The 16,907-nt window shown below is 28.6% G+C and overlaps 1 protein-coding gene across 3 annotated transcripts in view; it reads right to left on the bottom strand.

The window, feature by feature from the left end:
• The window catches only part of LOC107441660 (unconventional myosin-Ie), a 136,056-nt gene that overhangs the window by 77,821 nt on the left and 41,328 nt on the right, over positions 1–16,907 (bottom strand). The window contains exon 1 of one of the 3 annotated variants that reach the window (XM_043051768.2): positions 13,175–13,427. The exons of the other annotated variants lie outside the window; for them this stretch is intronic. Within the exon in view, the coding sequence (XP_042907702.1) occupies positions 13,175–13,177 (3 nt within the window). The 5' untranslated portion in view covers positions 13,178–13,427. Of the gene's footprint in view, positions 1–13,174; positions 13,428–16,907 lie in introns of those variants that run through there. 3 annotated transcript variants of the gene reach the window in all.

Below are 16,907 nucleotides of genomic sequence, written 5' to 3'. Positions count from 1 at the left end.
ATATATTTATAATTGTTTTAACAGTTATGAAAAATTTCTAACTACCACCATAAAAAGAAAAGAATGAAAACTTATTCTTTTCTTTTCAGAGTGTAAATATTTGCTGGAATATAGATACATTTTTTTTTAATAATTAAAATTTTAACCCATTTTTTAACAGCTATGAAAAATTTCTCTATCGCCATGAAAAGAAGAGAATTAAAACTTATTTTTATCTTTTCAGATTATAAATATTAGCTGAAATTGGAATATAGGTATGTTTTTTGTTAAAAAAAAAATTATAATTTTAATCCATTATAATTGTTTTTGAAAAATTCTTATCTACTGATATGTTCAACTAGGGCTGTGGTGTGGGAGTTTGAGAGGAAGAAAATTTTGCAGAAGTCTGTATCGGAATTGAAAAAATCTGCTCGAGACCGATTAGTCAAAAGTTGTTAGGTTGTTGTTATAAAAAATAAAGTTATTACCTTATGAAAAATATTTAAACATACATTTATAATCATGTAAAAAAAATATTACTCCAATGAATATTATGACAATCATTTGAATTATAACTTTAACTAAACTCGCTGGCGCGACAGCCCAAAGAGGGCCAAGATCTACTGTGCCCATCTCAGTTTTCTTGAGCTTGGGCTCTGAGGTTCAGGAGCAGATGTTCCGGTTGTGTGGTCAGCCGAGAGCGGAACCCCTAATGCTTAGTCCCCAAGCATGCTTGGTACTCTTTTTATCGAAGGGATGAAAGGCTGAGTCAACCTTGCCTGGTACGAGAATCGAACCCAGCACGAGAGTGCGAAGAATTATAACATATCACAAACTTAATCTATCACATTTGAATGTTTTCAAGATTATGATTGATTTGTTGAATTATTGATCGATTATAGAATTAAATAAATTATTAATAAGTTACCTCTTGATTCATAAGTTCCAAAACCAAATTTGTTTAGCTAAAGTGAAAATTTAATTCAAAAAGTGCACAAATCAATATAATGTATAATTTGTAATAGTTTTCTAGTAGCAGAATATTCTCTAAGGAATCTTCTTGTAATAAGGTGTTAATAAATGCATTTGGGATACAGCTATTTTATGTTTAGGCTAATTGCGACTCTTTTCTTTTAATATGGTGTTGCACCAACAAGCATAGCCATCGAAAGGCTTGTGCTTCCCTCGGTGGCTATGCTACAAGGCACTGCAATAAGCCTAACAAATGACATCAGGAATTTGCAAAGGATCGGATTTTCCAATTAGCCTTTAAAATATACAACATAAAGATTTTTGTCGATAACATAGCCATCAAATGAAATAATGTAAGTCAAAAAGCCTTATTTCACGATAAATAAAAAGCAATTAATAATTAATTATCAAATATTATTTAAAAAAGATAAAAAAATGCAATCTATTTTTTTTCCATTCTTTAATACTGTTTCTTATACTGAGAAAACAAAAAGAAGGGATATGATATTTCCTTCCGTTTTGATAGAAAGATATATTGTAATTTGTGCAGTAAAGAATCACAACTTCCCGCCACCGTTATGAAAAAAAAATTATAGATTTGGCAACTGAATTTAACATTTCAGAATTGATAAAAAATTGATGGATAATTAAAACGGAAAAAAACTAACCGAGATTTATTTAATGTTAGAAAAACTTATTTTACCGGAAAAAGTTAGACAATAAAAAATATTTAAGATCTATACAATGTTAAATAAAATAATTTTGTTAATTATAAATCAACTTTACTTTCATTTTATTTAATGACAATAATGGGCACATGATTCATATAATTGATTACCCTTCCTCAATTCCGATTCTAAAAAAATTGGATTCAGACAAATTGATTCTCAGAAATTGAATCATTTTCCTTCTCATAGGTGAGAATGACAATAAGAGAGTGGTTATTCAACATTCTTTAAAATGAATATCAAAACAACTCATTTAAAAAAACAACAACCTATGAAATTTTAAATAAAAGTCATAACACAAGTTCATCGACTTTTATTCGTCTCATTACAGGAAAATTCCACTTCGCAGTTGTCAATTCAAACTTTTCGCAAAAGCTCCTGTTTTTATGCAATTGTGAAAAACCTACTCATCCTTATCTGAATCTAAAATTAACGCGTTAAATCAGATTTTCTCAGAAAGGATTTTGCTTTTGACAACTTGTAAAAACAAGGACCTAATTTTGATTTTACTAAAAATCACAAAAACAATTGTCCTGAATGAAGTTGCTGTTCTTAGATCAAAAGTAAATACAAAATAATACTCAAACCAGAGCTGTGGAGTTGGTAGTCACATTTTCGCCCTCGATTAAAATTTTCACTGAATCCTCGAAAAATATTATTGTAAATAATATTACTCGTAATATTAATTAATAATAATGATTTTAATAAATAAATGTCATAATATTAAATTAAATTTACATTTTATAATACATTCTCTAATAGTTGAAAAATAAACAACAAAATATATTTGTTCAAAATATTGAAATTGTGCAAAATAATTATAAAAATGTAGCTAGGTATCAATCGCACGCTCTCAAATATACACTGAGTGGCCAAATTATTATGACCACCGGGGAGTTTTATGCAAAAATGCGTCACAGTGGGAAATGAATGAGTCATAACTTTAAGAATGTTAACATAAAGAGGATTGGGATTTAATCAGAAAAAAACACAAATGAAAAAATAGAGCACCATACGTTTATTGCTTGTGGATTTTAAAACTAAAATGAAAAATTTTAAAAAATGAAGAATTTGTGACAAGTATTTTTTTAAGGAAAAGATATCTTGTGAAGGGACCGCTTATCCCCAAATTTTTCCTAAAATAAACCTAATGTAGAAAAACAAACAGAAGCTGAAAAGTTTTTAAAAGTCAATGAAACGTTTTGTTGAAAGAAAGAAATTCTTACAACAAATAATTGTTTTTCTTTTTCATTCGGCTTAACTCGGCTATGATTTTTATGCTTCTTTTTCTGTTTTGAATTCATTTTCTTTTTTTCTGCCCCCTCCCCCGTTAAAAATAATTTATTGACTTCTAATGAGTACGTTTATTTACTTCATTTTTTATCAAGGAATCTAAAAATATATCCTAAAGGCGATGATAACGGACCACCCTGATATTTGTTGATACGCGTTTATTTCTGTTCTTCTTCTGTATTTATTTTTATTACAAGCCTCCAAAGAAATAATTATCAACTAAACACAATTTCTCTTCTCTTTCTGATGGCTTTGGTAGCTGTTCATGTGCGACTTGATATGTTTTTAAAGCCTGTTTTTACTATTCATTTTCCGTTTAGATATTTGAAGGGATAAAAAAAAAACTATTCACAAATTTAAGCCATTATAAACTATTGAATAACAGGGCTAAAAAAACTTAAAATTCCTTAAAAAAAAATTAGAATGAGATTTTTTTATGTTTGTTTTCCTTGTTTGAAAAAATATCATTTATGCGTGCCTTAAGTAAATAATTTAGTATGTTTCTATACATAATAACAAAATATTCGATTACAAGTTATAAGAGAACTTAAAATTAACTAAGCACATCACTATCAAAAATAATTTTTTAAAATAAAAATTCTTATCGAAACCTAATGCTATTAATTATTCTGTAGTCACATGAACGTTGAATAACGAATAGTTAGTACGTATTCCGTTTTACAAATTGTCGTTATTCGGCAAAAATCACTATTCGGTTCATCCCTACACAGCTGACTCTTGCATGGCAAAAAAAAAAAAAAAAAAAAAAATTAGGGCTCAAAACTTTTTGACAAATATTTACTGTTAAAAATCTAACAAACCACTTTAACGTTCGAATTAATTAAATGTACAGCCAGATAAAAATTGCTCCAAATTTTATTCTTCGACACCAAACTTTATTTAACACAATAACAGCTTTGAACACAAACAACGCAGACTAAAAAATTTCCGAATACGGATACAATGCACGTCTCAAACTTGCACATCAAATCAAAATCAGGTTAAAAGCCTCTATTTCAAGTACATTAACGCTTCAATGAGTTTCAGTATTGATACAGAAAAATGGGCAATTTAGAAGTAAAAGCAATCTCGTCTTTTTTATCCCCCTCCCCCTTACCTAAGTGAAACAGGAAATAATCTTGATCGGACTGAGCAATAAAATATTATCAGTTTGAAAATGGATAAAACTAATTAAACAATCGAAATCATTTTTCCAAAATAGGATATCATAACAAAGCAATAGAAAATACATAGAAAGATAACAAAAAAAAAAAACTTTTTTTTATTACGCTTTTAATTTTTTTTCACGTTGTTTAATTATTAGGTTGACACATAAAGGAATTCTGGTTTTTCCTATGGGTCACAATGGCTAAGAATTATATAAAACTACATAGTTTAAATGTTTTCATCCAATATACCGGAAAAGTACACAGTAGTTTAAGTTATATTGTCCGTATATTCAAACTTAATTCTACAGCATAAATATGCTAAGGACGAATTTTAATAATATCACAAATTAATTATAAAAATTGAGTTAAAGTTTTAAATAAAATTTCTACTTAATTAAATTACTATTTTCGTCCTTTAGATGATTTATTGAAAAAGATTTGAAAAAATAATTATAAAAATTACATGTATTGTTTCAATAGGCGATCTACTAGTGTAGCTACTTTATGGGGTACACCAGGCAATGGCACTTAACCTTATAATTAACATCAGCGTAGGATAAATAAGCCAGGTATATCCTACATAAATGCTTTTTTAACGTTAAGTGCCACTGCCCGTTATTCTCTACACTGACGTTTTTTTAATGTTAAGTGCCATTGCCTGACATACCCTACACTGGTGTTTTTTAAGGGTAAGTAAGTGCCACTCTAAGGTATACATTTGCCTGATATACCTTACTATACACAACTGCGTATCGTAACTACATAGGTAGATCGCCTATTGGGACGATAGCAAATTTAAAGCGGTACACTCTAAAAACTGTACCTCTTAAATAAAAGGCACAANGAAATCAGAGGTACAGTTTTTAGAGTGTAGGGACAGCTTGGTTATAGCAGAGCGCTGGACTAACGTTCGTGAAAACGGGACTGGTGCATGTGAAATCTGTCGGGTCACAAAGTTTTATATGATCTCATAACAAATTATTCCTCTGGGGTTACTGAATTGGAGATTGATCGTTCTCTGGTTCAGGTCAAAATTACGATCAATGTATGTATGAATGGGCCCGATCTATAAACGGATGTGACGAATGGGAGCGGCAGAATAAATTTCTTGGCCATAGATGGCGCCACTGGAAAACGAGAACAATCGCATCTCTTTTTTTAATAGCCAACGACAACAACAAATTATGAAAGAAAAAAAAAATAATTCTAATATTTTTATTGAACATTTATTCGAAAACTGGCTCGTTAAAAATACAAGTTAAACAAAGTTTTTGATGAATTAATATGATATTAAACCACCACTTTAGTCATTAAAGTTCATTTATTTGCTAATTATGCCATTTTATGTATTTTCTTTTTTGTGCTATGAAGAATAAAGAAAGACATTTTAAAAATGTCAAAGTGTCCAATGTTATTATCTATCAACTTTTAAGAGCAAGTACAAGATAAAAATTTTCATCACCATAGTGACATGTTTAAAGTAGATATACTTTTTCGAATCTGACTTAAAAGTAATTAAAGGTTTTCTCTTTAGTAAAGCAAATTGTTATCATTTCACGGTTATTATCATTATTCAAAAATAAAAATAAATTATTGTAGTTGAGCTATTACTTTTAAATCTGGAATTTTGTCTTTAAAAAAATATTTTTTAAAAGAGAATAAAGTTGTTCAGATCTCTCAATTCAGAAAAAAATATATTGATCCTTATTATGGGAACATTCAAATATTACTTAAAATATCCCTAGCAATTTAGGACACCGACACCCAATCCCCACTGCAAAAGTAAGCAAACCACAAGCTCTCTCGCATGCTTGCGTAAAAATTGCAACAATTCCCCACTCCAGGTTTAAGCATTAACTTTTACTTTTAATGTAGTTCTAGTTTTCGGATTAAATTCAAATAAAAAGCTGTAACTTTATATAAAACAAAATTTACGTTTTAACCTTCTGCTCACGGCGGGTACAACATGTGGACCACCTGTGATGGTACAACATGGAACACCACAAGCAAAGGGTTAATTCAAGGTTAATTAAAAGGGTTATAAAATTTTGAGTAGAACATTCGTTAGAAATCTTTTGTGTTCAAAAGAATAAATTAACCACTGAAAATCTACGAATAAATTTTTTACTCCCAAATTCAACTTTTGAAAAAGTTCTATAATGTGCATATGTAAGATAAATATTTGAGAAATTAGATTCTACAGATAAAAAAAAGGTAGATTTATTAAAGTAATATACTTTTATTTAAAGCTCGATTTTGCATGTTAAAATATAGACTGCAATAATTTATTAATGTATTTCAAGTTTTCCTGTCTTATCCTATAGATTATGTCTCAGTACCTGAACATTCGAATCTTAGATCAAAAGTTATCTGGTTGAGTGTGCGTATCCCTGCTTAATTTTTATTTGCTTAGTTTTGATGGTATGTTAAATTCATCCCATGTATGTAATACGGTACAAAACGATAGCATTCAAAAGTATTATATACAAATATAAGTAAAAAATACAAATATAGTAAAAATACCTAGTTATTTGTATTTACTAGTTAGTTATAGGTTATCTTTTTGGTGCTCAATTGTCTATTAATGTGCCATTGGAAATAAAAAAAATAAATAAATAAAATAACGATACGAAAGTAATTATTTATTTGGATGGAACACAAGATTAGTGTATTTTCTGCACTAATTCAATAATATCAACCAAAAAAAAAGGAAAACAAAAAGAAATGAAAAAGAAGAAACAAAATAAATAAATATATAAAAATAAACTGAAATAAAATTAAAAACAATGAGCAAAAAATCCTATTTTTCTAATTAATATACTTAAAGAAAATAACTTTGTCTATTTTTAAGGTAGGATTTTCTTCTAATTAAGGTCACTCTTCTGACTTAAAGCGTTCGAAAACATCTACAAATCGGCTTGAACAAAAAAAAAGAAAAGAAATCCTATCTTAAAAGGTATAAATTGCGCTTGACCCATTTAATGTCGTCCACTCTTCTTCATTCAAGCCGAATCTTCATAGAAAATCAGAATTGCAGAAACGACCGTTCGTTAATGGATAAGCTCCAATTATTTTTTCAAAGCTCAGGAAATTGGCTCAATTTTCAGTGCCTCGGCTTCTTGGTTTCTAAAGAGGAAATGATTTTTAAAGGTGTTTTTGAGTAACTGGGGAGAATCATTAATGAACGACAGCCATTTCAACACATTTATTTTTAACTCCAAGAGAAAAATCATTCAAACGGTAAAGAGAGTGCAGAAAAAAAAAGAGTTAACAAGGTCCTAACACATGAATGTCTTTTACAGCCGGTTCTCTTATTTTAATCGCTTTAGGCTTTTTGTTAAAGAATAAGAACTGAAGATATGAAGTCGTGGGCAGCGTTATTAATGGAAAGGAAAATTGAAGGAAGTTCAGATCTTATTAGACACAATCTAAGATCTCGCACCTAATGTGTAAAAACGAAGGCCCGGGTATGCAGACAGACCCCCGAAATAGGCAACAAACTCTACGTTAGAATTATATTTTCTGAAATTTTTCTGATCACAAAATTTTATTTATTGATTTTTGATAATCATTATTGATTATTTTTTGATCGCATAGAGAGCAATTCACCCTTACCATTTTGTTTTTATAATAGTTTAAAAATCAGTGGTTACAAATGTTTTTTTTTTTTGTTTTTTGTCATCGAACCCTAAATAATCAACCTTCTTTCGGCGGAACCTCGGTTGCATAAATAAAGTACACGAGGACAATTGAGAACGTTTTACAAAAATAAAATAAAAATTAAGAGTAAAGAAATTTTTCGAAAATTTTAGTATTAATAATCTTAAATTAGGTTTGATATCCGACAGTTGAATTCACAGTCCGTAAGTTGAACCTAGCAGCCTAACTAGAATTTGTTTTTACTGTACATTACTGTGAATGACCGAAATCTGGAGAATTCCGACTGTCATTGGTAAATGTCAACAATGACATAGTCGTTTTAGTGAATGTTCGAAATATTTGTCACGTCCGATTTAATATTAATAAAATCATCGATATTTTAATATTTACTCTATATTAGAATATTCCATTAGGAAAAGCATCGATGTTTGGAATACCGAGCAAATGTATTAAGGACAGTGGCATTTGACCTTAAAAAACATTAGTGCAGGGAATATCTGGCAAGTATATATCGGGAAATGACACACAAGTGTATACTGACAATTGCGATTGACTTAAAAAGAACATCAATGTAAGAACTACCGGGCAATGACATTTAACTTTTAAAAAATGAACAGTGTAGGGAATACAAGAAAAGAAGCTGTGAGGGGGGGGGGACATGTGACTAAGTATATTTTGTTCTCATGAATTGCATAATTTTCCTTTGTTGCCTTGTGCAGCAGTTTCAGGGCTCCCCACATATATCTGTCAAAAAATAGGGGGGGGGGAGAGAAAAATTTGTAGCTAAAAAGGAATTTTGAGGAACCATTTAAATTTTTAAAAGAGGTCTTCAGAGGGCAATTTATAATCAAAACAGCAGGGTAATCAGGTACTACCATGAATGATTTAGTTAGAGTTTTTTTTACATAAAAAAAAAATCAGTTAAACAAAGTTCATTTAGATACAGGAAGCTACAAACTAGATAGAAGTTTAACAATAGCTTTCTTAACTTAGCATTAGCACCTGAAATTTTCTAAAAATTAGAAGACATACTGAATAAAGATAAATGAATTTGATACTTGTGCAAATTTATTTAATATTGCACATATTTAAAAATTGCTAGAGAAATAACTATTTAAAAAAAAAGGAGAGAGAAATTTTCTTTTTCACGTTATCCACATTTTTACGTTTACAATTCCCTCAAAACAAATGTATGATTTTTGCCTCTACAAAGCACCCATTATTAAGAGCTATTTTTCGTCAAATATTATTGACCAAACTGAATTGATATCGATATCTTGTAAATTAAACAGATAATAAACACCTAAATAAAATTATATTACTTATGTAAATTAGTGAATGGTCCGAGTTGAATTTTCTTAACTTACTGAATTGATAACTGTATACAATCACATTAATGATAAAGAATAAAAAATTTAAAAATTACAAAGCAGGGAAACGTAGAAAAAATATTCCCTCAATTTGAAGATAAGGTTTAACATTAGTAATTTCAATATCGCTTTATGCATAAAATGAAAAATAAAAGACTTTCAAAAACTTACAAGAAAACACAGAGTAGAAAAATAATTGTCAAAAATAAATTTTAGCATGATTAGTGGACACTGAAGGGGTGCAAGCTTTGTGATTTTAAAATTACAACAGTTTTGTACCCTAGTTTGCTATCACAACAGACATAAAGAAAAAAAAAACTGAATTCTGCACAGCAAACATAAAATTTCAGAAATATATTTTTCAATTAATACAAATTGAAGGGTAATGAAAATTATTATTCAAAAGTACATAAATACAAATATTATTTACCTAAGTAAAAATAATTATATTTAAATATAAATATTATTACTATATTAATTAGATAGTAATTATATTCTAAAATATTCTCCATATTGTCTGTGCTCTGCAGATTTGGCATTACCCAGACAGCACCACGAGGAGGCCTACTACATTACATGATTTTAATATTCTAATGTTTTAAATGTTTATAATCTTTTAATGTTTATATGTTACATGATTAATTAAATATTGTTTTATGTTCAATGTTTATTTGTCTAGAATGTTTGTGTAGAGTGCTTGTACGCTCCAGCAAATAATATTGTATCAAGTGCTGCTGCTAAAAAAAAAAAATAAATAAATAAATATTTTTCAGAAATGTAATTTGCATAATATTTTTTAATCAGAACCTAATATTCTTGATTATAGAATATTTCTAATTTCAAATGCAGCTAACATTTTAATCGAAGTAAACAGATAAATTTCCGAATGCCTCCTCAGTTTATCATTATAAAATTCTTGAGATTAGTAAGTTGATAATATGCTTAAAATCATTTTAACTAAACAGAATAAAGAGATTAATTTAAAAATTTACATTTTTGAAACTGATTTTAATCATAAATTTTTTTTCCTATTCAAAAAATAGTAAAGTATATGAACCCTAATAAAATTTCAAAGTAAGAAATTTTATTTATAAAGCTTTCTTCTATGTCTAATTTAAGAATCCTCAAAATGTAGAAACAATAAATAAGATAAAATATATAAGACGCCTCCATCATTTTCGCACACTTAGTAAATGGCCTCCCAAGTTCAACCTAACAAATATTTGCAATTTTATAGTTGGCAATAACATCTCACAATGGAAATCAGGCATAAAAAAAAAGATTGCGTAGATCTGCGATAAGCGGCAAGCCCGGATTTATCTTTATTAAATCAAATGAATAAAAGAGACATAAAAAATTTAAAGTTATAAAGCTCTGCCATTGTTGATTTTCTTAAACTCACATCGAAATCTTAATTAGTAGATAATCCTCAGATTTAAGGATTAGCAGAAAAAAATCACATGTCCTGCCTCCAGTTTTCAAACACAGTAGGATGATACGAAAACCTCGAATACAATCACACCCGAGGAGTGTAATTGAATTATTTTCTATCAGCACATGTAGATATAATTTTTTTTATCAAATAAGTTGCAAGTAATTAATTATATGGGGCAACTTATTTTGTATTTTTAAGTCAGTGTAATGAATCTTCAGTGAGACACAAGGCAATAAATAACATAATTTGTGCTATTCCAGAGTCTATGAAATGAATAATAGTAAAATAGTACTGATCTATAAATACAACAGTGCACAAGCATGAACATCATTGGTTTTATAAGCAACGTGAATGATGAGGCGAGAGTTTGATGCAGAAAGTCACAATTTTAGAGTAATCGAAACACTTCTTTAAAACTATTTTTAAATCATTCAAAAAATTTCCAAGATTACCAAAACATTAAAAAAGAACACTAAAACGGACTTTACTTAAAAAAATGGATCTTGTAGTGAAAAGAGGACTGTTTGGGTGTCCAGCAGTTTAGTTTTCAACCCCCCCCCCTTCAATAAGTTCTCCCATTGGAGAAAAATCCTTAGAATCAGGGTCAAATTCAGGTAATGTCAGCATTGTCAAATTTGGATGAAAATTATGTGACAAGTTTTCAGCTATCAAAAATAGACGGAATTTTTTCTCCTAAATAATTATAATTAAAGAGTAATTTTTATATACTTACGACTTAAACATCAATGAGAAGTGAGTTATTACAAAAAAGATATATTTTCTGATTAATGCCTAACTGAGTGAACTCTAAAGAGTTTCTTTAAGCGTGAATTAATAGTGATTTGCTGAAGTTAGCTACAAGTTATATTCTTAGAGTTAGTCCCTTTCTGCGAAGTTTTTTTTTTTAGTTTCTTATGGGGCACTGTCTAGTTAACATCAAAAGTTGGTAAATTTTGGAGCAAGTATTTATAATGAAACCTTCTAAGCAAAAATTATAGAGATTACAATAGGGGTGCACAACCTTTTTGGGTGAAGGGCCATTTGCACAGCAGGTAGATCAACGAAGGGGCGCATGCATATTTAGACATGTTTGCAGTAAATATGATAATTTTTATATAAATATTAGTGTTCTAAGTACTTAATATTTTTATCAGTAAACTTAATAACATATTAGCAAAAAATTAAATGCTTTTAATTATTTGAATTTGATTAAAAAAATAATGATAAATAATAAATGATAAATAATTTATAAAACTTTTTTCAAAAAACTTTTTCAATTTTTCATAATAATTAATTTATCAAATATATAAAGATATACATAAATATTAAAGGGGATATAAATTCTAACCAAAAAGAAGTATACAGAATGAAAGTGCAAAAAATATAGGCATTTTAGAGTAATATAAATTTGAATTGATTATTTTAATTTAAGAAAATTTATATTGTTTAAACAAAAACAAACTAAAAGAATTTGTTTGATTCGTTCAGAAGTTCCCGTGGGCCACACATCAACAGTCGAAGGGCAGCATTTGGCCAGCGGGCCGCAAGCTGTGCACCCCTAGATTACAATAACCTAGAAAAGTCGGGGTGGAGAAGATAAAGCACTTCCCTCCCAACAAAGTGATCCAGGGTAAAATTCAAACTTCGGCTGATCAATACGAACATTGACCAGTGCTGGAATTAAATATTCTGAGAAGTAGACGGATCGTGGATTATAGCCCCTTAGTCATCAGGTTAGTCATTGTGATTTTCATTGTTTTCCGCTCCATGTAATGCAAATGTGGGTTAGTCCCATCAAAAGTTTTCTACAAATTGTTTGCCCCAGGAGTTTTATTGAGATCAAAATTACAAGGCTACAGAATTGAAAGTCATAAACTCAGAGCTGGGTGGCCTGATCAACACCAATAAAAAAAAAAAAAAATTACCAAGAAAACAAATAATATTATTCCCCATAAATAAAATAAGTAAAAATGCGACAGTTAAAATTTTATTTTAAAAATAATTACTTTATTATCTATCAGAATAGTTTTACTAAAAAATTCTTAACTGAAAGATTAAAACAACATTTGAAATTAAAATCTGAAATTAAACTAGAACTTTTTTCACATTCATAATTTTCACACAAACATCTATTTTTTTGAAATTATTGAATCATTATTTTCATCATTTAGATTCTAACAGGAATCTTTGAATGTAAATTAAATTAAATCAGATATTTTTTTCATGATTACAATTTCTAGACAAACATTTTATATCTATTTATTTTAATTATAGAACCATTATATTCATCATCAGCTGTTTAAATTATTTAGATCATAACAGGAATCATTAAATGATTTACATAAAATAGATTTACACATCACTAATTACAAAATAGCATGCCGTTGGGGATTAAATTTTTTTTAAAGAAGTTGTTCTAAAATGGAATCTCAATTAGGAAATTTATAATTGATGCGTAAAGACGTTAATAATCATAAAAAATGAGCATTTTATTTCAGAAGAATAAAAGGCAATTCGAGGCATAAAAATTAAACACGTTACTATATTAATATAAATTTCGGAACTTACCATCGTGAAAAACTTTTTAATGATTTAATGCGAGGGAAAAATAACACAAATAATGTTTGATTTTAATCAGTAAACATGCATCAATGAACAGTATCCCACGCTAATGTTTATGCGCTTTATGACGCCTAAGGTGACACTTTCTAATATTAGTCATAATCTTGAGATTATTTATTTATTGATAATAACCACAAAACTTTTTTAAACGTCTGCTAGGAAAACTTTCGAGTTTGGAAACAATAATTCCGGTTGCCATTTAATAAATAAGTAATGTTCAATATTCATAAAAACGTTTGCCGAGATTTAAGGAGCTTTCTAATAGCAATTCGCGCATGCGCGAGTAGTTCGTCATACACGCAGTTTCTAAACTTTCGCACACATATCTAGCTCAATAAATTGCAGTGTGAATGCTCCTTTAAAATGATAGAAATTGATGGAACCAACCCGTATGAGAATTTGGAGATGCGAAATGAGAATCTGATTGGTGAATAAATTTTCCTAACTAAAACTCACCAATCATGTTCTCAATCGTATGCATAATTTTTTGTGCATGCAAGGGGAATAGCTTTAAAAAGTACGTTTTTACCTAGATTTCTGCACCAATCAAAATTTCAATAATTCAATATGAATTTAATCCTATATTAATCACTTTTTTGGAGGGATTAATTTTTTTGAAATAATAAATATATGCAAAGTTTTTACTAAAAGAAATTACAGTATGTTTGAGATTTGTTTTCCTATATGACTTGTATTCTTAGATATTAGATAATACATATGAAATATATGGTAATAAATGGAAATCGAATTTTAAAAAAACGTATTTTTAAAATTCAATTTCTCAGGAACAATACTGTCAATTTCTCTCAAATTTCGTATTTTGCCATTAATTCTTTAAAATGTTGCAAAAAATTGTATAATTTACAATTCAAAATTTTTTCGACTGTCACTAAGTAAAATAATAAAAATAATAAATTCTCATAAAAGTTAGTTTTTGCAAGGAACGATCTTTAGATAAACGAATTTTATAATTGTATGCAAAATTTTTTCAGTTCGATTAAAAATTTCTTGAGATATAAGAAAATACACAAAAAGTAAAATTAACATTAAGGGATCCAAACTTCGGACCGGTCTTCTGCCAAACTATTGTGACTCTATATCCTAGATTACAGATAAAATCCATTGATTAACAGACACATTCATTCAGAGAAGGTATATTTTTGAGTTTGATTTCGTAATTTACAACATCGTCTGTACTTTCCAGTTTAGGGAGTCAATCCGACTACTTCAAGTAGCAACGTTTTTCAAAGAGAAAATCACGAACTTAAGGGACCAGAAGTCAAGCGTATCGGTGTCCGTGGCTAGTATGTTGAAAATTAAACATGTTCAAATATTTAATGCCAATACTAAGAAGAAATACCTTTATAACTTTTGAGGGAATGATAAGATTACCAACGTATTAGCAAATAATCTTAAAGGTGCGAGGGAATGACCTTAAATATAATAATAAATTACTTGAGACAATGTTTTAAATTACTAAATAAACACAAAACATACACTTATACTCTGAATAAACGTTCATTTTTTTCCAAATGGAGTCGGATTCTGGATCTTCAAGAAATAGGTTCAGTAGCCGCAATTTGGAAAATTTAATTCGAATAGTTCAGTCAGAGCTTTCAACTATTCCTTATCTTGTTTTTTTAGCACTTACGTGTTTTACTATATCGATAGAGATCAATTAATGCCTTTTACAAAATTATAAAATGTTTATCCAAATATAATTTTTGAAAAGTATCATTTTCAATACTATATATTATTTTTTATTACTTATTTTGGTGAGAAGCAAAACAATAATTGAATTGTTACTCAAAAGTTTCTCGCCATTTCAAATTGCCTAATTTTAAATTAGAAAATTCCAAAATTTAGATAAAATCAATCAAATAGTTTCTACGAAATAAAATTCCGAAACAGACACATTTTTAAATTTTCAATTTTTGAAAACTGATCAATTTTGTTCGATTTTTAAAATTTGTTTCTTAAAATTACATAGTTCGAAATAATATACTAATATTTTTATGCCTCACATTTGAAATAGTTCTAGCATACAGCTAAGATTAATAATAAAAAATAACAAGGAATTTTTTTTAAAAAAATCATGCTTTGCAGAAAAAGAGGAAGAAATATCTTTGAATATTCGTGTTTTACAATTTCGAGTCAAGAAATTTTTGGTTTATTTAAAAAGATCCATAGATATATTAAAATACAAAAAAGTAAAATTAAAATTAAGGGGGCCAATCTTCTACTTACTCTCTAACTATGCTATCGGAGGGAAATTTTTCATATTGCAATGATACCCCCTTAGTGGTCAAAAACTCAAATCCGTCGGAAACTGGTTATGTACTTAGCAAAAATAAGTTTTTGTGCTCAATTTCGTAATTCATAGTATGGCCTGTACTTTTTAATTTACATATTTCAGGTTATCCCTCCGAAAAATTTAGAATGCACTTTATTAGTACATAATAATACATTATTAATATGAAAGCTACAGGAGTGTATTGTTTTTATATTGCACTTAGTGTTCATATCGTTTGGTAGTAATTTGATTTTTTGTCCTTCATTCTTATTGTTTTTAAGGTTAGGTTAGAAAAGATTGCGCACAACGAAGACAGAAAGGGGAACCCCTTTCGGTGCATTGCTTTTGTGGTCAATTGAGACAGATGGTCAACTGCTAGAAGAGAATGTGCCATTGTTTCGTTATTTTTTCTTATCATTTCTTGAAATATGTTCTTCGTATATTTCTTTTATTTTACCACTCAAAATAAAAGTAAAAGAATTAATTTTTAGTACTACTTTCAAGTTTTATTTAGTGATATTTAACAAGTATACAACTTAGAAAACTATATTAATTAACAATATTAATTTAAATTTTTATTAGAGTTAAATATTATGCAGTTTAGCTAAAAAGAAAAACAAAAACATGCTTTTTTGTTAATGGTATACGTACCAGATATTTATAATAAACAATTTCTTAAAATATCAGTGTACAAGAGTAGCTATGCAATTAGGAAACTTAGAAGTTGTTATATGCATTACCACAATTTAAATTTTGTTTTGTTGTACTTACTCACTTATTTGTTAGAAAATTCCTCTGTAGTTTTCCTATATAGTCAATTTGGAAAGATTATTAATTTTTATTACTATTTCAGCAATTCGATGAAATTGCAACCCTTGATATCAATCGCACAGCAAATTTCCAGGTAGATTTTTTTTGTCTACACATGAAGGGGTTAGAATAGCATAAAATAAAACTCCCAGATAAAATTTATTTATTTGAGTGATCAACGTACAAGATGGTCAGGTTTCGAAGATTTCGCTCTTTTTTATTATAAAAGATAAATTAGTCTCTTGATAGTTGAGGTCAACTTGGTATGTTTCATTGTATTCATAAACTCCCAGTACTACAGAGTATACTTGAATGAGCTAGCTGATTGTAATCAGTGTTAAGGATAAAACTATTCTGCTAGTAATGCAAAATATTTTAAAATTAATCGATTTCTTATCGGATCTTAACAGATAAGCTACGGATCTTGACTAACACTGCGTATGCCAATAGTTTTTCCCAGAAGGTCGCGCAATTTCTCCTATCAAAAATGAGAGAGCTACTCAGGAGAAATGCTACTTAGGAAATTCGAAGCACTTTACGCATGCTAGGAGGAATAACTTAAAACTATGAGTAGCA

The sequence above is a fragment of the Parasteatoda tepidariorum genome, chromosome 3, assembly GCF_043381705.1.
Source record: "Parasteatoda tepidariorum isolate YZ-2023 chromosome 3, CAS_Ptep_4.0, whole genome shotgun sequence".
Taxonomy (NCBI): domain Eukaryota; kingdom Metazoa; phylum Arthropoda; class Arachnida; order Araneae; family Theridiidae; genus Parasteatoda; species Parasteatoda tepidariorum.
This window is presented reverse-complemented; position numbering and strand designations above follow the sequence as displayed.